We start from the raw sequence: 24,023 nt of genomic DNA, 5'->3' as shown, positions 1-24,023 counted from the left end.
AAATGTACATTTATTCACACTTTGCTGCATTTTAAGCTGGTTCTCCTGGTCCAGGTAAGTTAATGTGTCCATGTACCACATTAGTCTCCATGATGAGGACAATCCAGGGGCATCCTCCAGAAGAGGCAAGCATCACAGGGACCCATGGGACTGGGAACACCACTGTGTACTTGCACAGAGTGGCTTGGTCTTCTATCCAACCCAGCTGTATTTTTTTTTTTTTTTTAGGCTATCAGGGAGAGGAATTTTTTTTTCCTGGTTTCAGGCTCAATACAATGTATTATACAATATACTGTACTATGTATACATTTCAGGCATGCATACGTATATAGATATATTGCATATACATGGGTGTATATGTGTATATATGTTGGAAATACAATACACATTATATAAAAACGTGTAGAATTTCCATTGCAGAAGGTTCTTAAGTCTGCAGACCACTTTTACATTGATTGGCTCCTATGATTCTCTCAACCACACTGTGGAGTAGGGAAGGCAGGGAGAGAATCCCAGTTTAACAGACGAGGAAGGAGTTGAGGAGAAGTTGGGTATTTGCCAGCATCGCACAGAGAGTAAGCAGCAGAGTCGCCACATGGACCCACATTTTCTGATGTTTTCTGATGCTCTTCCCACAGCACTGGGTGGCCTCACCGTATACAGACCGCCAAATTTCACAAACAAGCATTTTGGATAAAATTCAATTCTCGTTTTTGTACCTCCCTATCTAGCTACTGAATAAAATTGTATGAAAGCAGCAGAGATTGCTAATGGTTGTGTTCACTCTTTCAGTTTCTTGCTCGCAGGTGACAATCACAGGGAAAGACACTGGGCTTCGCGCCTGTAACTGCCGTGCAGACGACGGTATTTCAGAGCTAAGTGATCCCATCCCCAAGCACACGAATTGTAAGCATTTCCGTAAGTGATACATTTTACGTACTAGATTTGAGCGATGACATGAAATGGAATGACACCGAGTCGAGCTTTTAAAAAGCTTCCCTGACAATCAGAGCATAAGCGTTCGAGCTTCTAACAAATCGTCAAGTTCGATCAAAACAGTTTCAGAAGTGAAAGCGTGCTGTTGGATGTCCAAGAGGGTTGTACTAGGAAAACAATGCCTCATAAGACTGCTTTCTAATTTTGCAAATTATGAGACACAACGGAACTTATTCGTCCCGCAAAGTGGCCTTTTCCTCGGTGCCATGATAATCAGTATCTCTAACCCGGGACATCCCTACTGCTTGATTCGTTGAAAGTTGTTAAAAAAAAAAAAAAAAAATTAAAGACATCCAGCAGCACTATCAACAATAGCCAAAGGATGGAAACAGCCCAAATGTCCATCGATGGATGAATGGATAGAGAAGATGTGGTTTATATATACAATGGAGTATTACTCGGCAATCAAAAAGAATGAAATCTTGCCATTTGCAACTACGTGGATGGAACTGGAGGGTATTATGCTAAGTGAAATTAGTCAGAGAAAGACAAAAATCATATGACTTCACTCATATGAGGACTTTACGAGACAAAACAGATGAACATAAGGGAAGGGAAACGAAAATAATATGAAAACAGGGAGGGGGACAAAACAGAAGAGACTCATAAATATGGAGAACAAACTGAGGGTTGCTGGAGGGGTTGTGGGAGGGGGGATGGGCTAAATGGGTAGGGGGCACTAAAGAATCTACTCCTGAAATCACTGTTGCACTAGATGCAACTAATTTGGATGTAAATTTAAAAAATAATAATAATAGGGGCACTGGGTGGCTCAGTCGGTTGAGCGTCCGACTTCGGCTCAGGTCATGATCTCACAGTTCGTGGGTTCGAGCCCCGCATCGGGCTCTGTGCTGACAGCTCAGAGCCCGGAGCCTGTTTCAGATTCTGTGTCTCCCTCTCTCTCTGCCCCTCCCCTGTTCGCGTTCTGTCTCTGTCTCAAGAATAAATAAACATTAGAAAAATTAAAAAAAAAAAACTTAAAAAAAATTTTAAAAAAGTAATAATAATAAAAATAAAATAAAGGTATCAACAAGGAGAAAAAAACAGAAAAAAAATTAAAGACATCCAAACAAGACCCTACGTAAAATGCCATAATTCAATGACATCCTAAAGAAGGCAGTTTGATATTAACAAATGTCAGTAGACACAATTCAACAGGAAACTGAACTTAGAAGCCAAGTCAATTAAGTGATGGCTAACAAAGATTGAACACAGAGAAGGAGTAAACCCTGTGCAATCAAGAAAATACAGTCCATAGCAGGGCATTGCCTCACTGTGGAATACCTTAATTTTTCCTGGTCTTTCCGTTGTTTTTCCATATGCCTAAGTGTTTCCAATCTAGATTCAGGAGTAAACAAAGAGGGCTTGTTCCAGAATTCCAGGTCATCCTCATTGTCCTTGAATTTCTTTTGGTTGTATTCCCCTTCTTGTCCTTCCTGGACATGGTCTTTGTGCTCTACTGAAAACGGGCTAGGAAAGAACAAACAGACACACAGAGCATGTGAGACCAGGACTGGATGTCTGAGTTTCATCCTAAATGCCGCCCCTTCAATCTCTTACACATTTTTCTTGTGTTGTCTTCGTACCTTTGAGTGACAAAACACATCTGAAAGAGAGCCAACGTAAGCCATGCTGGATGAACGTACTGTCCCAAATGGGACAGGCCCTCATCATCTAACATGGGGCATAGTGCAGTGATCGGAAGAGAAGCTCCCAGGCTGGTGGGATGTGAGTCACCTGTGGAGCCGTGTGAAGGGCACAGATGCCTCGACCTCCCACCAGAAAGTCTACTCAATAGATGTGGGGTTGGGCCCAGGAATCTGTGTTTTATGACAGCTTGCAAGAGGTTCTGATGATCAAACTCAGGGACCACTGGGCCTTCCCAGGCACCCCACTTCCAGGCTGGGACTCCTCAATTCCTGCCTCCACACTGCTCCCAGAGGAGTCTTGTCAACAGGCAAATTACATCATATTAGTTCCAGGTTCTTTAATGATGCCCTCTCTCCAAAATTCTCCAGTGGGATATATGAGATTCGTGGTATGGTCTTTTATGGACAACTTCTGATTTCATAGCTTTGTATAGGAACAGTGCTGTGTGCTCTTTTTTTTATTCATGTTTTATGGGTTGTCAAAGAGTTCTATGGTGTCTCTGACATCAAACGGGTATATGAGATATTCAACAGTCATTCAACGTGGATTCGAGAAATATTTCTTGAGCATCTCCTCTGTGCCCGGCACCAGAGATCCAAGCCTAGGCAAGACAGACAATGACAGTCCTTTCAGGAGATCCTACTCTAGCAAAAATGACACCGTTCACATAGTAAGCACTGGGGAACAGTGTTCCTCACCTCTCCCTGCAACATACACTCTATTTCGAAATAACATTGCATGAAAAAATCCACATGAAGCCTTGAGTACCAAGCATGGCAAGCAGGAAGCGCTCACTGAATGTTATGTTTTGTTATCGTTACTGAAACGAGATAACACAAAAGGCTCATTTAGTTGACCTTCAGATAAGATGCTTTTTGAAGGGATAAACCAAAAGTACTAGAGCGTGAGGTTTAAACAATATAAATAGAACAGAGAATAATATCTGCTGACATTTTTTTGCATATTACAAAATGTAACTAGTTTAATAAGCAAAATAATGCAAACTTCTGAAAATGAATACTTTGCCATATAGCTACAGTTCTCTATGGTGTTGAAAAGGCAATCTATTAAGGGGATTTATAATATCCTATCACATCCTAGGTAATCATCACTGAAATAATTGGTTCCATTTCCAGTTAAAAGAATTTGTTTAAAAAAAAAAGAAGAATTTGTTTTTGGGGGCGCCTGGGTGGCTCAGTCTGTTAAGTGTCTGACTTCGGTTCAGGTAATGATCTTGCGATTTGTGGGTTTGAGCCCCACGCCGGGCTCTGTGCTGACAGCTCAGAGCCTGGAGCCTGCTTCGGATTCTGTGTCTCCCTCTCGTTCTGCCCCTCTGCCCCTCCTCCACTCACACTCTGTCTCTCTCAAAAATAAACATTTAAAAAAAAATTAAAAGGATTGTTTTTTGCTGGAAAGTGACTAATTGGTTCACTTTTCTATTTTGTAAAATGTAAAAAGATAATAATACACATAAACATCATTGCACTTAAGAAAAACTATAGAAATATCAGCTAAATAACTTAAGTCTCCGAAGGCAAAATGCATGGAAATGTGAGCAGCCAGGAGACAAAACAGACTGATCTCATCAGGATACAAACAAACAATGGGCTCTTCAGCCACTTCCTTCACATCTGTGCTCTCAGAACTCTCTTCCCACTCGTGAGCACATCCCACAGCCCTATGGTCCTGTTTAGAAGAGTCCCATCTCTGCTAACACTCACTTTCGGGAATTAGAGGCCTACAATTTAATTTAATTTATTTTATTTTAGACAGAGAGGGAGTGAGTGGGGTAGAGAGGAGAGGGAGAGAGGGAGGGAGAGGGAGAATCCCAAGCAGGCTCCACACTCAACGCAGAGCCCGACATCCCACACCCCGGGATCGTGACCTGAGCTGAAATCAAGAGTCTGATGCTCAACCGACTGAGCCACCCAAAGGCCTACAGTTTAAACAAAACTTCACTTACATCCAAATCGAAGCCCTTGCCCTCCCTCTCCAAACCCCTCACCCCTCACCTAGCTCACGACTGGGCTGTGCACGAGGAGAGGGGCACGGGCTACGCCAACCCCCCTTTGCTCATCTACTCCTTACCTCTGTATCCCACCTCGCTGGCTTCTTCGGGTCCCCCGACTTCAGAAATTTGGGCCCGGGACAATGGATGGGGAGAAGGAGGCAAACATCTCATCTGACACTGATGCTCTTACACCTTGGCACCTGGCTCCCTTTCTAGGGCCGATGCCCAGTGACCAGTTTTGTCTTCTGAGCACATTTACTGGTTCTCAGAGACATTACAATGGCCTTCCAAGTACACTGTTCCCTATCAAAGCGACCAACATACTACCCAGCTGGTCATTTATGACAACTCAGCTTGGGCCACTGACAGTCCACCCCACGGTCCCTCACTGCCGCTACTCACTTGGACAGTATCCTTTCAAAGAGAGCCAAGTGCAGTTCCTTCTACCATGTGTACTTGGCCCACGGGGTATTCCCAAATCCTCGACACGACAGATGCGTGAGGCGTGAGTTGATTCCGTTGACGCCCACTCTCCTGACACTCCTGCTCTAGGCTATTCCAGGACACATCCCATCATTTCAAGTCTCCAGGCTGGAAGCAGGCTGCCTCTAGTCAAGGGGTTAGATGACTGTCTCCCCTTCTTGCAGTCGCCCCCTACATCTTTATGGCATTTCTTCTTGCAGCGTTAAAAGGGAGTGGCTCCCTACTCCTTTCTAACTAAGCGGATGATTCACTATTTTGATGACCGTCCGCCAGAATGTCTGGGTGTCTGTGCAAATAGGCTGAATGCAGTCATGGGAGGAACGGAAGGACCAGTCAGTCCTGTGGAGAAGTAATAGGGCAAGAAACCAACCCAGCCATGTGCTTCTACTCCATGCAAGCAACAGCCCGCCGTCAACATTTGTCAACTTGTATGAAGCAAGAATAGATGATCCCCAACACATTTTATGTGCCTGTTATAACTGACGCAAAACACTGGGAAAAATGCAGTGAAAAAAGAATATTACAGCATAAACTCATGAACGTAGGTTTAAATATTATAAATAAAATATTAGAAAAACGAATGCAGAAATCTATTACAAATATATCACAAAGTGAGTTTCTTCTGGAAATTCAAGGATGGCTTAATATTGGGAAATATATTAATGTGACTCAACACATTAATAGACAAACATGATTATCTCAATAGATGCCAAAAAAAAAAAAAAAAAAAGAAAGCTTTTCATAAGATCCAGCATCTGTGATGATAAGAGCTCTTCATCAACTTGGAATCAAAGGAAATTCACTTAACTCTACCAAGACCCCACAGCAAATGCGTTACTTACTGATGAGAAATTGGAAACCTTCCTTTTAAAGTCAGAACCAGATACAGATTCTCACTCTTACTGCTGCCATTTCGCCCTCTACTGGGGCCTTAGCAGCCACCATAAAGAAAATTACAAAGCAGAGGCCTAAGGATTGGAAATTCTTTAAAGTTGCCATTTATTTTTTTTTAAAAAAGTGTTTTTCCACATAGAAAACACAGGATCAGGGGCGCCTGGGTGGCTCAGTGGGTTGAGCGACTGACTTCGGTTCAGGTCATGAACTCACAGCTCGTGAGTTCGAGCCCCGCGTCAGGCTCTGTGCTGACAGCTCGGAACCTGGAGCCTGCTTTGAATTCTGTGTCTCCCTCTCTCTCTGCCCCTAACCCACTCGCATTCTGTCTCTGTCTCTCTCAAAAATAAATAAACATTAAAAAAAAAAAAAAAAGAAAAAACACAGGATCATCTACAGACTACGGCACCTTTTTAAAAAGGTCAGCAAGATTGCTTAATACGATACCAGTATATTCGCCTCTTTATCCAACAGCAAGAACCAATTACAAGGGTATTTTAAAAATGCCATTATACAAGATACTTAGAGATAAATCTAATAAAAGAAAACCTTTATAGAGAAAAATTATAGAACCTTATTGAAGGACTCAGAAGAAGGTCTAAATAAATAGAGAAAGCTATTCCACAGTTCAGCAAGGAAAGAATCAAAGTCATGAAGATGTCAACTTTCTCCTAATTAACATATAAATTGAATGCAATTTCAATCAAAATTACACTAGGGATTTTTTAGGGAATTTGAATAGCAGATTGTAAACTCCTAACAGAAAAGTAAAGAGCTAAGAACAGCCGAGATAAATCTGAAACATGGGAATACCTCCTACCAAATATCAAGATTTACCATAAAACTACAGATTAAAACCACATGAAGGTACATCCACGGAGCAGTCCAGGGAGCCCAGAAATGGACACACGAGTACGCGTGTAAAGGGTATATGGGAAGGGTGGTGTTACAGATCAGGAGAATAGCACCTTAATAATGGAGCAGACAATTAGCTACCCATATGGGAAATGACAGGTACCCTACTACCCACTGTAGTCACAGCTTAATTCCACACAGACAGATAGGACACTGGAGTAATGAAACGTTTCCTAAATGAAAAATTTCATAAGTGAGACCAAAAAATACAAAAACAAACTTGACTATATTACTGTTTTTTAATTCTATAAAGCAGAAGCACTTATTAAAATTAAAGATAAGTCAAAGGCTGGAAAAAGATATTTGCAAAGCACATAACACTAAAGAATCCGCATCTAGAATATGAAATAACTGTAAGTCAATAAGAAAAAAACTTAACAACTTATTTAAGGTAGGCAGAGGGCCTGAAGAGTATATGAATAGCCAATACAAATATAAGAAGACACTTAAGATACTGAAACTCACCGGTAATTCTAGGAATACAAATTAAATATTAGGTGTTACTTAACAAACAACTTGATTGGTCCATGTTTTAAAATATCATATTATCCTGGGGTGCTTGGGTGGCTCAGTCGGTTAAGCGTCCGACTTCAGCTCAGGGAATGATCTCGCAGTTTGTGAGTTCGAGCCCTATGTCGGGCTCTGTGCTAACAGCTCAGAGCCTGGAGCCTGCTTCGGATTCTGTGTCTCCTCTCTCTGCCCCTCCCCTGCTCACGCTCTGTCTCTGTCTCTCAATAATAAATAAACATGAAAAAAAGTGTTTTTAAATATCATATTGTCTAATATTGGCAAAGATTAGGAACTCTCCTATACTGTTGATATAGGAGTATAAATTAATGCACTTTAGAAAACAATTGGGCAACGACTATTAGGTTGAAAAATGTTCCTAATTAATGATGTGGCAATGTCACTGCTGAACGCTCTAGAGAAACTTTCATACCTTCATAAGGAGACATGAGCAATGTTGTCTGAAAGAAATAGAAGATGGGAAACACCCCAGGTGGCCACCCAATGAGGGGAGTCCGCACCTGGGCTGGTCTGCAGCTGACCCCAGCTCTGAGGGCCGTGTAGGTTGTTAGAGCTGGTGCACATCTGATTGGTCAGGGCCAATGAGTCACTAGCTGTTAAATATTTTGAACATCACCTCTGGGATAATCTGTGATTTGTTCATCCAATGGAATATGTTATTACAGAGTCAGAATGAATGAACTAGTTCCACCTGTCTTTATACGCAAAAATCTCAGCAACATAACATTGAATATAAAGCAAAGTTGTAGAAAGATATTGTTTGTGCTAAACGCACACACACGCACACACACAGCCACTCTTGTTCAAGGAGGCATAATTATATCACAAATATATCTAAAATATGGATGGGATCACATATACCAAATACACACTTAACTTTCAGGATGGCGGACCCACTGAAGAGGAAAGCAGGGGATAGACTCTCAGTGATGTTGTATCTTTTTATCGTTTTCATTTATTTATTTTTATTTTTTTTTCAACGTTTATTTATTTTTGGGACAGAGAGAGACAGAGCATGAATGGGGGAGGGTCAGAGAGAGAGGGAGACACAGAATCGGAAACAGGCTCCAGGCTCTGAGCCATCAGCCCAGAGCCCGACGCGGGGCTCGAACTCACGGACCGCGAGATCGTGACCTGGCTGAAGTCGGACGCTTAACTGACTGCGCCACCCAGGCGCCCCTCTTTTTATCGTTTTTAAAAAGATACAGAGCATAAATGAAAACTACTGATATTTATTAAGTCTGGGTGGAACTATTGTGTCTATTGATTTTTTAAATATTTATGCATGTCTGAAATATAATTATTATTTTCTCAAGATTAAGAGATTCTGTTTTCAAACTATTTAAAGCTTTCACCATATGGAATCAAATCAACTGACTGTGGCTGTAATTCACTTAAAATAAACAAGTGTGAAAAATTCTGGCTTGTAAACAAAAGACCAATTTAGAGGCTTATTAATCACATTAAAATGTATTCATTATATAATTCACAAAACAGAATATTTATGATGCAATCAAAATTGTTTGATTTATAATAATGCGATTTACATTTAACTTTTCTGAAATACCCGTTAACTCATCTTTCCTGTGCATCTTATAGAGATTTGTCTGAGGCTAATTTTAGATGCAAAGGAAATTTGGGAAGGAAGGAAAGCCTCAGAGAATTGTCACAAACAATGAGGTGTTCATACCCTTCCCCCCAAAGTCACATCACAATTTATTCTCCAAATCGATCACCTGAAATATGATACTGTGAACACTTTGGGAAGAGAAAAGCTGCTTTTAACTGAAGTTAAGTAGGAAGTAAACCCTTGTAATTTGCGCACAGAGTGGCACTGATGTCTGCGTACCTCTGTCCCTCGAAGACTGAGTGACTTCTCTCCTTGGCCTCATTTTCATCCTCTTCTCGAAGTTTCCTCTGAGCCTCTTCCTTGTCTTTGGCCCGTTTGAGGCAGTAAGCTTCCTCTTGCTCTCTGATTTGTTGTTCAATTACTGGAAAGTTCTGCAAGGCCTGAATCCTTTCTGAACGCTCGATTTCTTTACCGTCCAACCACTTGAATAAAAAACAACCAGCGTGGTGTAGTTATTCAAAAGTCACCATTTGGGGCGCCTGGGTGGCGCAGTCGGTTAAGCGTCCGACTTCAGCCAGGTCACGATCTCGCGGTCCGGGAGTTCGAGCCCCGCGTCAGGCCCTGGGCTGATGGCTCAGAGCCTGGAGCCTGTTTCCGATTCTGTGTCTCCCTCTCTCTCTGCCCCTCCCCCGTTCATGCTCTGTCTCTCTCTGTCCCAAAAATAAATAAACGTTGAAAAAAAAAAAAATTAAAAAAAAAAAAAAAGTCACCATTTGAATCACGTTGACTTTGACTGGAATACTGTAAATTTAGAAATAACAAATAATGCACCTTGGTGATATGGAATTAAAAGCAAAGTAATGAATGGGAAACATCAGAAACTTTGATCTAAATCAATGTCTATTTCATATAATTAACAGAGTTACAGAGTATCTTTATGGGTCAAATAATAAGTATGTTGTCTGTTGAAACCAATTATTGGTGACAAGCTCTCAAAATCTATTGATTTTATACCTGCTCACTATATAAAGAACATCAAAGCTTCAGGTCAGACCACAGCTCCAAAGTATAACGGTGCCACCTCGAAATGCTCTCTACAAAAGGGGCTCTTGTATATTAGACAGAGTTGGGCTCCAATACGAATGGGCCCATTTTCTACCCTCGACAACAAGATGCACCCAGTAGGTTGTCAATTGTTATGGTCACTGTTTATACCTGGTATTTTCAAAGTGATTTTCCAAGCTGAAATACTAAAATAAAAACACCAATTAAAATGTGAAGTTTCAAAGCTACTAGTTTAAAAACACCTATGTATTTTGCCCAGCCCCATTGTATAAAAAGAGGTAAGGCATTAGAAATGCAAGGTAGGCCCCTCAAGAATGTTCACCTTCTCATCCCTGTGAATGTTACCTACCATGGCAAAAGGGTCTTGGTAGATGTGATTAAGTTAAGGGTGTTAAGATGGAGAGATCATCCTGGATTATCTGGATGGGCCCGGTGGAACCACAAGGGTCCTCATAAGGGAAAGAAGAAGGCAGAAGTGGCAGGGTCAGAATCGGGGACAGATCAGAGGAAGCCACCACTGCCGGCTTTGAGGCTGGAGGCAAGGGCCACAAGCTCACACATGCAGGCAGCCTCCGGAAGCTCAACGTGCGGGGAAAGGAGTTCTCCTGGAGGAAGGGCGGCCCAAGGCACGCAGCCTTGCCAACACCTGAACATCAGACTCCTGACTCCGGGACTGTAGCGGCAAACATCTGTGTTGTCTTAAGCCACCACGTTTGTGGTAATTCACGACCACAGCAACAGGAAACTAATGCACAAGGAAAAACACACGAAGCTTGGGTAAAATAGAAATCTAACAAATTATCGGGATCGGTAAAATCATAAACCAAGATTACAATGCTGACATTTGGAAAAAGAATTTAAAATACGCTTTGGCCACAAGGACCCATGTGGCTGTTGTGGATGGGCTGCCGGTGTCGGGCACGTGCCCGACAGCTGTCACAGGCTTCTAGCCTGACCGCCACAGCAGCAACCCGGGGCTCGGCTGGGCTGGCCCCTGCACCCTTCCAGGGATGTGGCTCATAGTGCTATGAGCCTGTTTCTGTGCAGGGCCTGTTTCTGTGATATTCTGGTTCTCATCAGTTCATTTTGTTAGTACGTCACTGGATAATGAAGATCAGCTTGGGTTATGTTTGAGCTCATTTATCATTTTATTCTAAATATATGTTCTGGATTCAATTACCTGAGTGACTCATTCTCTTAATCAAAAACATTTCACATTAGAAGAAATGTGCTCCGTTACTCCAGCAATCTCGACTATGCAGGACACAGCAGTCTAAAAACAAACGTCCTCTGAGAATAGAAGAAAATGCCTATGGTGAAGCCAGTGCATCCGTGCGTTTTCTTGCAGAAGCGTGGGGCCACACGCAGGTCAGACATTCTTGGAATTACATGAAAGTTAACATTACTAGTTTAATGTAAGCAGGTATAGGATTTCTCTAGAACCCACCTGTTTTTTCCCCAGGTTCCAAAAATATTAGGTTAGGGGAGATACAAGATAAGAGATTAGCCACATCGGGTAGAGGTTGTCAGATGAGTTCCCTGAACCAGCAAGCATCAGTGCTGGGAGGTTATCAGAAGTGAAGAATCCTCGGGGCGCCTGGGTGGCTCAGTCGGTTGGGGCTTCCGACTTTGGCTCAGGTCATGATCTCGCAGTTTGTGGGTTTGAGTCCCGCGTCCGGCTCTGCGCTGACAGCTCAGAGCCTGGAGCCTGCTTCTGATTCTGTGTCTCCCTCTCTCTCTGCCCCTCCCCCGCTTGTGCTCTCTCTCCCTCTCTCTCTCTCAAAAATAAATAAATGTTAAAAAAGAAAAAAAAAGAAAAAAGAAAGAATCCTGTGTGCCACATCAGACCTAAAAATCAGAAACTCTGGGGTGGGGCCCAGCAAACGCCACCCAAGTATTCCAAAGCATAGCAAAGTTTGAGAACCGCTAACACAGAGAACGTGTTAAGAGAAAGCATTGATAAAAAGAAAATAATTATAAAAGCACAGTAGCTTAAAACAGTGTAATACAGAGGTATGTAGCTGTAGTAATCTCAAAAACTCTTAAGTTTTCAGTCTGCTATTAGTAATGATGAATGCCCTCCATGACTCTAATTTGCATTCCTCAACAAACAGTTTAGGGGCGCCCGGGGGGCTCAGTCAGTTAAGCAGCTGACTCTCGGTTTCAGCTCAGGTCATGATCTCACGGTTCATGAGTTTGAGCCCTGCATCAGACTGCACACTGACCGTGTGGAGCCTGGTCGGGATTCTCTCTCTTTCTCCCTCTCTCTCTCAGCCATGCCCACCGCCCAATCGTGTGCACTCTCCGTCTCTCTCAAAATAAATATATACACTTAAAAAAAAAAGAAAGAAAGAAACAGCTCTGTTAACAGCTTCAGTTAAGCTCTGTTGTGTTCTGAAAGGAGAAATGTATTTAATCGATTCTTCAGGAGTTTATTCAAGCAATCAAAACAACTTTAAAGCGTCGGTAAGTCGAAGGGTTAGTTTCGATTTTCTGGAATCTTCCCTCCTCTAAAACTACCCGTTCCCCGACAATGCCACGAATGAATCAGGCATCACTGCACCTGCTTGTTTTCCTTTTTCCGAGGTTTCTGCATCATTAAAATAAGCGTACCTTTAACTGCTGTAGTGTGGCCACCACGAACTGCCTGTAGCCGTCAAAGTCAGCACACGGGTTACCCATGAGAAAGAGCTCCTTCAGGTGGATATTGTGCCCAAGCGTTTTAACGCTGCTCAGTTCTCCAATGAAGTTTACGGTCAGGTCGAGTTTTGTCAGCCCTTCACATCCTGTTGAAAGGAGTGGAAAGAAAACAAAGCAAAAAAAAAAAAAAAAAAAAATCACACTGGTAATAAAATGTGTGTAACAGTTCATAGCAGAGACAACGGTTGGAATAGTTTAAGTCCGCGGATTAAGTGCATCACCCAAGTGGGTGTTCAGAAACAGCACCTCAAAGGGTTAGCTCTAACTCCTGTCTCAATCTGCATTTCCCTTTTGTCCCTGCGGCCAGGGGAAATCATTTTCCCTGCTCATATCTGCGAGGCCAGGGGGGAAATCACTTTCCCTGCTCATATCTGTGAGTCCTGGGCTGGTAAACATGTGCATTTGGTCACCATGTGGTGTGAAGAAAGCCAAGTACCAGCTGCTGCCAGGGAGCACCCGACATCAGGACGAAGATCCCTCTAGAGAGGACACCATCAAACTGTCTGAGAATTCTTCCAGGTAGGTGGGACACATCTCGCCATGAGGGGTGATGGTGGCGGGAGGGTTCCCCAAAAGGAAAAGGCGGTTCATAAACCCCAGGCATCAGAATTAATGTTCACGAAGTCACAGCGAAGACACAGAATGGCTCCAAGGCCACTGAGAACGGCACGGAAAGTATCAACAAAGGTAAAGAAGAGTTTGGTCCTCAGGGGAGTAACAGAAAAAGGGGTAGTCGCTGAAGCGGAGCTTGTCGTAAATCGGCCCCATCTACCTTCATTAGAGGGACAGCCGGATGCTACGGAGATCTGAAGCAACAGCCTTCACTCAGATTCCATGAGAGCTTGGTAGTTAGGAATGCAGCCTGGAGAATTAGGCAGATGGGGGTTCAAGTCCCAGCCCAGCCTCGTCCAGAATTCCATGTTTTCCTCCTATCTGGTCATATCCCAAACCAGAATCTTCCAAATGAGACAGTGCTAGCTCAGGGCTTCCAGATGGATGTAGGACCTCACCCTCCATTCATTCATTCATCCGTCCATTCATCCAGGAGTTACTGGGTACCCACTGTGACCAAGTTAATGAGCCAGGTCTTCAGGATAAAGTGGTTAAAAAAAATCCATGGCGTTTCACCTCAAGTGTATGTTTAATATAGGGAAAGGAGAAAAAGATGGGCATTCCAGGAAAAGAAGGTACTTGGTGCAAAGGCACCGAGAAGTGAATCTAGAGGAGACAGAACCAGAAGGAGGCAGTGTCCATTATTACATTATAAACCAGCCGAAATCAATATGTACTGGTTCTTCTTTTTCAATTCCCATCATTGTTCAGCCCACCGTTCCTGGCTGCCATCCCCAACATTCTAGTGGGTTTGTTCCTCTACAGGGGACCAAGGACCTTCGTACCGACAAAATTAACAGACCCCTCAATTCATTATGTCACTAGAAAAGTCTGCTGATGTGGCCTGATTAACCACAAATTCTCTCCTTTAGACATTTTTTACAGATTGATTTTCTTTGTCTTTTTAGCTTTATTTATTTGTTTACGTCTAAGTTTTTCATTGCAGTTAGTCGACATACCATGCTATATAGTTTCAGGTGTGCAATACAGTGATTCAACAATTCCATACATCACCTGTTGCTTATCACATCAAGTGCATCTCTTGATCAACCATGACTTCTCTTTGAAATGTTTCATCTGTCTTGGAAAAAGTGATACTGCTCTCTCCTTGTCCTCTTTTATGATGCAGTTTCTTCCTCTTGATCCCCATTATAGACTTTTCCACTCCATCAATGGTAATAGAGCCCAGATTTCCATCCTCGACCCAGTATTTTCTCTCCTCATGGCTCTCTTGACGACAACAGTTGCGTTCCTTGGTTTAACCAACCCCAAATTCTGATGAGTCCCAAACAATAACTTTATATCTGACCATCCAACCGAAAGTCATACTCTTATTTCCAAATGCCTGTAAGACATATCCCATTCGATATGTCTAAAAATGAATTCTCCATTTTTCCTCTCACTCTCCACTCCTCAAGACAGCTTTCCTGCCTCCTTGATGTCTAAATCCTGTCAACGTCATTGCCATTTTGGTATCAGATGTGTTTGTGGCCAAGAGTCAAGCCAGAGTTAACTTGAGTGCTAACCTAAGTTGTTCCCTTAACCCCTCCATTACATCAGTCACCAAGCCGTACAGATTTCAATGGCCACATTGTCCCACCTACTTCTTGTCCACTGTAATCCTGTGACCAACAGTACAGTTCAGGTTCTTATCCTCCTGTGCATGCAACATGGCATATTTCCTAAATCATCTTTCTATTTTGAAATCAGGAAGGATGGACCAAAAGAAGACAAAGAGTGACATTTCAAAGACTCCCAACAAGTTCAAAAATGTATATGTATTTGATTTTATTGTAATTGTTTCCATGAAGGACCCTCCAAATGTTCATTATGGTTTTCAAAGTGATAAATCTTAATTGTTTTTCTACTTGGCCTACCCATAAGACATGAAACCCCATCCGCCATTCTAATGAACAATTCTTGCTGAACTAGCCAGGCGTGAGAAAGGCTCTTCTTTGAAGTTAGGTACTCCTTCCTTTAACTGATTCCTCCCCTCCATCTCTCCTGTTCTTGGAAGATCCATGTCAGTGGCCCGTGGGGCTGAGAAGGTCATTGAGACAACACTGATCTCCCAAGGGGGAAAGCTCACACTATTAGAAACCCCACCTCTCCTTCCAAGTTAAGGTAAGGAAGAGGGATGGAAAAAGAAGACAATTTATTATATCCCGGTGAATCCACGATGGAGGGGGGTGCGGGAGGTATGCTAGCTAACTCTTGCCATCCAGCAAAACATAAAAATAAACAAGTGGATATCCATCTTTTTTAAAAAAATTTTTTTAACATATATTTTTGAAGGAGAGAGAGAGAGAGAGAGACAGAGCGTGAGTGGGGAGGGGCAGAGAGAGAGGGAGACACAGAATCTGAAGCGGGCTCCAGGCTCCGAGCCATCAGCACAGAGCCTGATGCGGGACTTGAACTCATGGACCGTGAGATCATGACCTGGGCGAAGTCGGATGTTTAACCGGCTGAGCCACCCAGGCGCCCCTATCCATCTTATGTCTAAAATTATACTGCAATTTACTCAAGTAGGTGGGCTGAGTCTGTATATCCATCTTTCCCCCCTCTTACCTCAAACCTTTAAAATTAAACAAAAAGTGTACATTTGCCAGCCAATATGATGCATCCTCCCTTCCTACTGCCCATCCCCCCAAACATATCCTCAAACTACCCTGCGCCCACTGCCTCCCTCTTAGAGCTGGAAGGTGGCGCCCCCATGGGAGAAGCGTCCAGGAAGAGGCCTGCGTGGGCTGTGGACTACAGCTCCCCAAACTCAGTCAGACAACAGTGACAATGCTGCCCTCTAGTGGCGGATGTGCAAAACATACCGGAAAACAACTCTCGGCTTCCTTTAAGATACTTTAACAAAAACAAGCCTTGGACAGGCCGACTGAGAGTGACAGTTTGAATTACTTCTCTGCCATCACAGACTGACATTTGACTACCACAAAACGCGCATACAGAGTCCAGTTTTTCATTCCACTTGTTCCCATGAGAACGTGGAATGGGGCTGTAGAGTGGCAGCTGGGGGAGAAGGACAGCTCCAGTTCTCATGCAGAAAAATGCCCATGATGGAAAGAGTCTCCCCAGTTCCAGCACTGATGATGGCTTTGGGGCCTTTGACAGTGACGACAGCTTAGGTTTTGAGGATGAACATTAAGAACGTATGATGAACACTTAGGTCATTGTCGGCACGTAACCTTGACAGCCACTGAAACAGCCATTTCTACGCTGGGCGGCAAACAGGCTAAAATCTACCACCCTAAGTAAAGTCCTCCTAATTTTAGCTATTGGCAGATGGGAGTGGGGTGGGGAGAGCAGCCTGCCTGCCTCTGCTCCGAGCCCCTGTACTCCAGGGTAAGGCCTGCCAGGCGGCGTGCCCAGCCCACAGCAGCCCTGCCAGCCAAGCGGGAGGCCGGATGTGGAAAGAGAACCTCACAACTGCAGAAGAAGCCGGCACTGGCCACCGGATCAGCCAAATCCTTTGTGATTGTGAGCAGACACCAAGTGTTACCAGACATCGCAAAATAAATAAAAGCACGAGACAGAAGCCTGCAAACTGAAAACAAGAAACCTTCCAGAATGTGGAGTGACAAGACAAAGAGGTTTAAATAAGGAATACAGGGTAAGAGGCATGGAGAATCGATCTAGGACGACCAAATCCATTTTAAGGACATTCCAGGGGAGGTGAGAGAAAAAAGGGGCTGGATATGTCTATTCCCTTGATCGTGGTGATGGTTTCACGGGTGTGTGAGTGTATCCAAACTCAACAAACTGTTCACTACCTATGTGCAGGTGTTTGTAGATCAATTATACCTCAATAAAGCTATTAAAAAAAAAAAAAAAAGGTTGTGCTCCAAAGAACATCAAGAAGGTTGACAAGAAGACCTCAAGACGAAAAGACGTATCTATAAATCATGTATCTGACCAGATATTAGTATCCAAAACCTATAGATAGGCCTTACAAATCAACAATAAAATGACAAATCACCTAATTAGAAAGTGGGCAAAGGTTCTGAATAAACATTTCTCCAAATAAGATACACAAATGTCCAAGCTCATCCGTCATTAGGTAAACGCAAATCAGAACCATGATAAGACACCCTTCACATCCATCAGGATGGCCCCTAGAAAATAAAGAAATAAATAAAAACAGGAAATAACAAGTGCTGGAGAGGATGTTGAGAAGTTGGAGCACTCAGAAATTGTTGGTGGGAATATAAAATGGTGCAACTACTTTAAAAAATAGTTTGGCAGCTCCTTAAAAAGTTAAATGGAGAGTTACCACATGATTCATCAGTTCCCTAGGTATGTACTAAATTAAGTTAAAACATATGTTTATGGGGCTCCTGGGTGGCTCAGTCAGTTAAGTGGCTGATTTCAGCTCAAGTCATGAACTCACAGCTCGTGAGTTCGAGCCCCGTGTCGGGCTCTGTGCTGACAGCTCAGAGCCTGGAGCCTGCTTTGGATTCTCTGTCTCCTTCTCTCTCTGCCCCTCTCCCGCTTCCCCTCTCTCTGTCTCTCTCTCTGTCTCTCTCTGTCTCTCTCTCAAAAGTAAATAAGCATTAAAAAAAAAAAAACACGTTCATGCAAAAGCTTATACGTTAATGTTCATAGCAACTTTATTTATAACCAAAAAGTGGAAAAACTCAAACATCTATCAAGTAATAAATGGGCAAAGTGTTGTGTATCCATACAATGGAATGTCACTCGGCCACAAAAATGAATGAGGTACTGATACCTGCCACATGTGGATAAACCCTGAAAACATGCTACAGACACAAAGGACCACATATTGTGCAATACTGTTTACATTAAGTGTTCAGAGAGGGGAAATTTATGGGGACAAACAGATCAGGGGCTAGGTAGGGCATGGAGGAAATGAGGAATGAATGCCAGTGGATACAGGTTTTCATATGGGGTGAAGGAATGTTCTGGAATTGGATAGTGATAAGGGTGTACAACCTTGTAACTATACTAAAAACCCTTGAATTGTATAATAGAAAAAAAGTGAGTTTTATGGCATGTGAATTATACAGCAATTAAAAATAAATGCTTCAAATATTTCAACTAAGAGACATCCTGAGAAAAAAATACGATTTTCCAAATTCATCTTATTTGATTTTTCATTGAGGTATAATTAACACACAGCATTACACTCGTTTCAGGTGTGCAACACAGGGATTCAATACTTGTATATATTGTGAAACGATCGGTCTACTTAGCATCCATCACCTTACACAATTACAGAAGTTTTTTCTTTGTGATGAGAACTTTTAAGATCTACTTTCTTAGAAATTTTCAAATATGCAGTACAGCATTATTAATTATAGTCGCCATATGGTGCATTACATGCTTATGATTTATTTATTTTATAGTTTTTTAAATATAATTTATTGTCAAGTTAGTTAACACACAGTGTATCCAGTGTGCTCTTGGCTTCAGGGGTAGATTCCCATGATTCATCACTTACATACAATACCCAGGGCTCATCCCAACAAGTGCCCTCCTCAATGCCCATCACCCATTTTCCCCTCTTCCCTGACCACCACCGCCCCCCTCCCAGCAACCCTTAGTTTGTTCTCTGTATTTAAGGGTCTCTTATGGTTTGCCTCCCTGTTTGAAACTATTTTTTTCCCTTCCCTTCCCCCTTGGTCTTCTGTTAAGTTTGTCAAATTCCACATATGAGTGAAAACATATGATATCTGTCTTTTTCTGACTGACTTTCTTCTCAAGTACACATGGAACATTCTCCAAGACAGATCACATACTGGGTCACAGAACAGCCCTCAATAAATATAAAAGGAATGAGATCATACCATGCATATTTTTAGATCACAATGCTATGAAACTTGAAATCAACCATAATAAAAAATTTGTAAAGCCTCCCAATGCATGGAGGTTAAAGAACATCCTATAAAGAATGTATGAGTCGGGGCGCCTGGGTGGCGCAGTCGGTTAAGCGTCCAACTTCAGCCAGGTCACGATCTCGCGGTTCGTGGGTTCGAGCCCCGCGTCAGGCTCTGGGCTGATGGCTCAGAGCCTGGAGCCTGTTTCCGATTCTGTGTCTCCCTCTCTCTCTGCCCCTCCCCCATTCATGCTCTGTCTCTCTCTGTCCCAAAAATAAATAAACGTTGAAAAAAAAAATTAAAAAAAAAAAAAAAGAATGTATGAGTCAACGAGGCAATTGAAGGAGAAATTTAAAAATATATGGAAGCAAATGACAATGAAAACACGACAGTCCAAACCCTTTGGGATACAGCAAAGGCAGTCCTAAGAGGAAAATACATTGCAGTCCAGGCCTACCTCAAGAAACAAGAAAAATCCCAAACACAGAACCTAACCTCACACCTAAAGGAACCAGAAGCAGAGCAGCAATGAAAGCCCAAAGCCAGCAGAAGAGAAATAATAAAGATTAGAGCAGAATTAAACAACACAGAATCCAAATTTAAAAAACAACAGTAGAACAGATCAATGAATCTAAGAGCTGGTTCTTTGAAAGAACAAACAAAATTGATAAACGCCAAGCCAGACTTGGACTCAAATAGATAAGATCACAAACGGAAGAGGAGAGATCACAACCAACACCACAGAAGTACAATTATTTAGAGAATACTATGAAAAATTATATGCCAAAATACTGCACAACTTGCACGAAATGGACAAATTCCTGGACACCCACACATTACCAAAGCTCAAATGGGAAGAAATAGAAAATTTGAACAGACCCATAACCAGGGAAAAAATGGAATCCGTTATCAAAAATCTCCCAACAAATAAGAGTCCAGGACCAGATGGCTTCCCAGGGGAATTCTACCAGACATTTAAAGCAGAGATAATACCTATCCTTCTCAAGCTGTTCCACAAATAGACACGGAAGGAAAGCTTCTGGACTCATTCCATGAAGCCGGCATGACCTCGATTCCCAAACCAGGCAGACCCCACTAAAAAGGAGAATTATTTTATAGTTTTAAGGTTTGTACCTCTTGGCTCCCTTCCTCTCTTTTGCCTGCTCTGCCCACCCCCACCCCTGACAACCACCGAATCTTCTGTTCTGTGTATCTCTGAGCTTGGTGTCTTGTTTTGTTTTATTATTCAGATTCCACATATAAGGAAGATCATACGGTATCTGTCTTTGGCTGACTTATTTCACTTAGCATCATGGCTTTGATGTCCGTCCACGTTGTCATAAATGGCAAGATTCCATTCTTTTTTATGGCTAAATAATATTCCATTGTGTACATGTGTACATCATTTTCTTTATCCAAAAAAATATCCTTTTATATGATAAATTTGAGATGTACTAGAGATATTAAATGTAAAAATACAATCAGTAAAACTAGAACTTAATGTAGAATGTATTTATATTCAGAAACTATGAAGAAAAAGTGAAAAGTTGAGTATATTAAAATGTAATACTTCTGAATGATGCTAGCATCATAAATGGAACAAAGGAAAAGTAGTAGACTCAAGAGAAAATATTTATAGCATACAGAACAAAACATTAACATCTGGAATGTATAAGAGCAACTAAAAAAGATAAACCAAAATAAAAATAACCAATAAATGTAAAGTAGAGATAAGAAATACAAATACTCTATAAAAATCTGAAGGATTATATGGACACTCAATAATAAGGGAGATATAAATAATTTAAATAAATATTTGATAACAATGCCTTTGTTTGTTTTTTTAAAAAAAAAGATTGCTTATTGGGGCGCCTGGGTGGCTCAGTTAAGTGTCCAACTCTTGGTTTCAGCTCAGGTCATGATCTCACAGTTGGTGAGTTTGAGCCCCACATCGGGCTCTGTGCTGAAAACCTAGAGCCTGCTTGGGATTTCTCTCTCCCTCTCTCTCTACCCTTCCCTGGCTTGCTCTCTCTCTCTCTCTCTCTCTTAAAAAAAAAAAATAAATATTAAAAAATTGTTTATTAAAATTATTAGTGAGGTTGTGTAAAAATAGGTACTCACATGGACTATCAGTACAAAAGTAAATTGATATAACCTTTTTGGGGAATAATTTGGCAATTCTTATCAAAATGTGCGTATTTAAACCTAGGAATTCCATTTCTGTGTGTTTATCCTATAAACACATGCACACAGAGCGAACTGTGAAGAATCCTCATTGCAGCCATGCCTATTATACAAAATGCTGGAAACCACCCAAATGCCCATCTGCAGAAAAACTGTTAGATAAATCAGTCTACCATCATTCTGGTAGAAAGCCCCCGTGGTTCCTGGATGTGAAAGAACAAGGTAATTTCACGAAGAAATCAATTCTCAAAACAATACTCATAGTATGATCCCATTGATAAAAAGCAAATGAAACAAAACTAGCTTGTATACAACCAAGGTTTATTTTTTTTTATAAATGTTTACTTATTTATTGAGAGAGAGAGAGAATCAGAGAGAGAGAGAGAATCCGAAGTAGACTCCACCCTCAGTGTGGAGCCCGATGCGGGGCTTGATCTCATGACCGTGAAATCATGATCAACCAAGGGTTAATTTTAACACCACTATCTCTGTGAGGGAAGCTGGGTTAGGAAGGCATGAAGTGGACTTCCATTTTAGAATTCATAGATCTATTATTATTTGAATTTTCACCAATAATTAATAAACGTAAGACTTTGGTAAAATGTTAATTTGAAAAGTACACCTATTGTTTAAGCAGTATGGTTTAAATCTAGATGCAAATCTCAATTTTAATTCATAATAAAATGTAAGAAGAAAATTCTTACCTTCCAAATTTTCAATTTTTTCAATGTTGTTTAAAGCTAAGTTCAAATATTCAAGTTTCTTGAGTTTGCTAACATTTTCTGAAAGATACAAATAATGTAATCAATTAACCTTCAAGATAAACGCTATTGTTACACAATCTACTGTGAAAATGATAAAGGGAATCTAAGCATTATTATGGTTATGAAAACCGTGTTGCTTTTTCGTGTCTGTACTTGGACATGAGAGATTGTTGGTTGCCCAAAGCAACACCCATATCTTTCTCCATAGCTCCTAATAGAACCCACTTCTGCTCTTGTCCCCAGCCAGCTCTAACTCCAGAGGCTGGCTTCACCAAGCTGGGCCAGTGCATAGCAACAGCATGTCCCTTGTTAATGACAATTCAGGAACTAGGCTTAAACCAACCAGCCCCCGGCAATCTCCTGGCAACATGTGATGCAGAAGACATGCAAATCAAGGTCTCCCGGTCAGATAAGAGGGAAAGGTCTATGTTCCATGCTTGGGGATGGACTTTTCCTTTTTCCTGCTGGATGTTATTAGGGAAGAAAGTGATACCCTTACAGATACTCACAGTCCTCTTACAGCCACGAGGAAACCAGCAGCAGGAGGGAGCCCGTACTGTGGTTGGGGAGCAGAAAGAAGGCATCACCGAACCCTGGAGACTGTCCTATCTCTGGGCTTACAGGTGGGTAAGATATGTGATTTCCTTACTGGTAAGCCGCAATGAAGCTGGGGTTTCCTTCACTTGAAATCAAACTTACCCTGATACATACAGGATTATTGTTTTTAACAAACACAAAAGCTCTTAGAGGCAAAATGATAAGCATAAATAAGTCAGAGAATTTCTGTAGGACGGGGACACTTAAAAATGCTAATAATACTGGGGCGCCTGGGTGGCTCACTTGGCTCATAAGCTTCCAACCTCGGCTCAAATCACGATCTCGCGGTTCACGAGTTCGAGTCCCACGTCGATCTGTGCATCAGGCTCTGCACTGAGAGCTTCGGATCCTGTGTCTCCCTTTGTCTCTGCCCCTCCCTCGCTTGTGCTCTCTCTCTCAAAGATAAATAAACATTTTTTTAAAAAACTGCTAATAATACCATAGCTAACATCATTGAGAGCTTATTATATGCCATGTATATTTCTAAGCATTTTGCATATATGATATCATTTAATCCTCTTAACAACCCTGTGAGGTAAAAATTACTGTTGTCCCCTTTTCCAAATAGGAATACAAAGGTGCAGAGAATTAATCACTTGTGCAAGGTTCAGTGGCAAAGCCAGGAAATCTTGACTCCTGAGTATAGCACTAAATCATGACACTACACCCTAAAAGCATAGTCCTTTCTAAGAGGACACGAATGTAGGAAACCCTGCTAAGGAATGTGGATTTGGGAATTCCTCACTTCAATAAGGCTCCTTCTGCCCATTTTCCATGGAGATTAGGAAGATCAAATATGATAAATTTATAGTTATCATCACCTTTATCATTGTTACATTTCGTTTAAAATTTAGAAAATGCCACCTACGTGTTCCCCGTAGACCTAAGAGTAACACTTTATCTCTCTAAGCCTCAGCGTACTCATTTTTTTAAAACGAGGATCTGGGAATAAATTACTAGAGTTTCTCTTAACAATTAGATGATTGTAAGTAATACTGATGTTTCCAGGAGGTTCTCTAGGCAACACTGGAGCATTCAACAGTCAACAGATTTGTGAAGCTCTGTGTGCAAACAGAGTGTCTAGTCTGCACCCTAAACAAAAATACCTGAAGTTATTACTGTTAAAACTACCAGCCGACAACAAAATACATGTTCCTTCCCCACATTTGTTACATGTATAACCTTCTAAATGTGAAAAGGGTCTTCTGATA

At 41.7% G+C, this 24,023-nt stretch overlaps 1 protein-coding gene across 4 annotated transcripts in view; it reads right to left on the bottom strand.

Annotated features, from left to right (window-relative positions):
* The window catches only part of DNAAF11 (dynein axonemal assembly factor 11), a 78,985-nt gene that overhangs the window by 42,899 nt on the left and 12,063 nt on the right, over positions 1-24,023 (bottom strand). For all 4 annotated transcript variants that reach the window (XM_045453652.1, XM_045453651.1, XM_045453653.1 and 1 more), the window contains exons 3-6: positions 22,156-22,233; positions 12,723-12,895; positions 9,324-9,526; positions 2,281-2,466 (exon numbers count right to left, since the gene is read on the bottom strand). In XM_045453652.1, the coding sequence (XP_045309608.1) occupies positions 2,281-2,466; positions 9,324-9,526; positions 12,723-12,895; positions 22,156-22,233 (640 nt within the window). The remainder of the gene's footprint in view (positions 1-2,280; positions 2,467-9,323; positions 9,527-12,722; positions 12,896-22,155; positions 22,234-24,023) is intronic.

Source organism: Leopardus geoffroyi, chromosome C3 (genome assembly GCF_018350155.1).
Source record: "Leopardus geoffroyi isolate Oge1 chromosome C3, O.geoffroyi_Oge1_pat1.0, whole genome shotgun sequence".
NCBI classification, from domain to species: domain Eukaryota; kingdom Metazoa; phylum Chordata; class Mammalia; order Carnivora; family Felidae; genus Leopardus; species Leopardus geoffroyi.
This window is presented reverse-complemented; position numbering and strand designations above follow the sequence as displayed.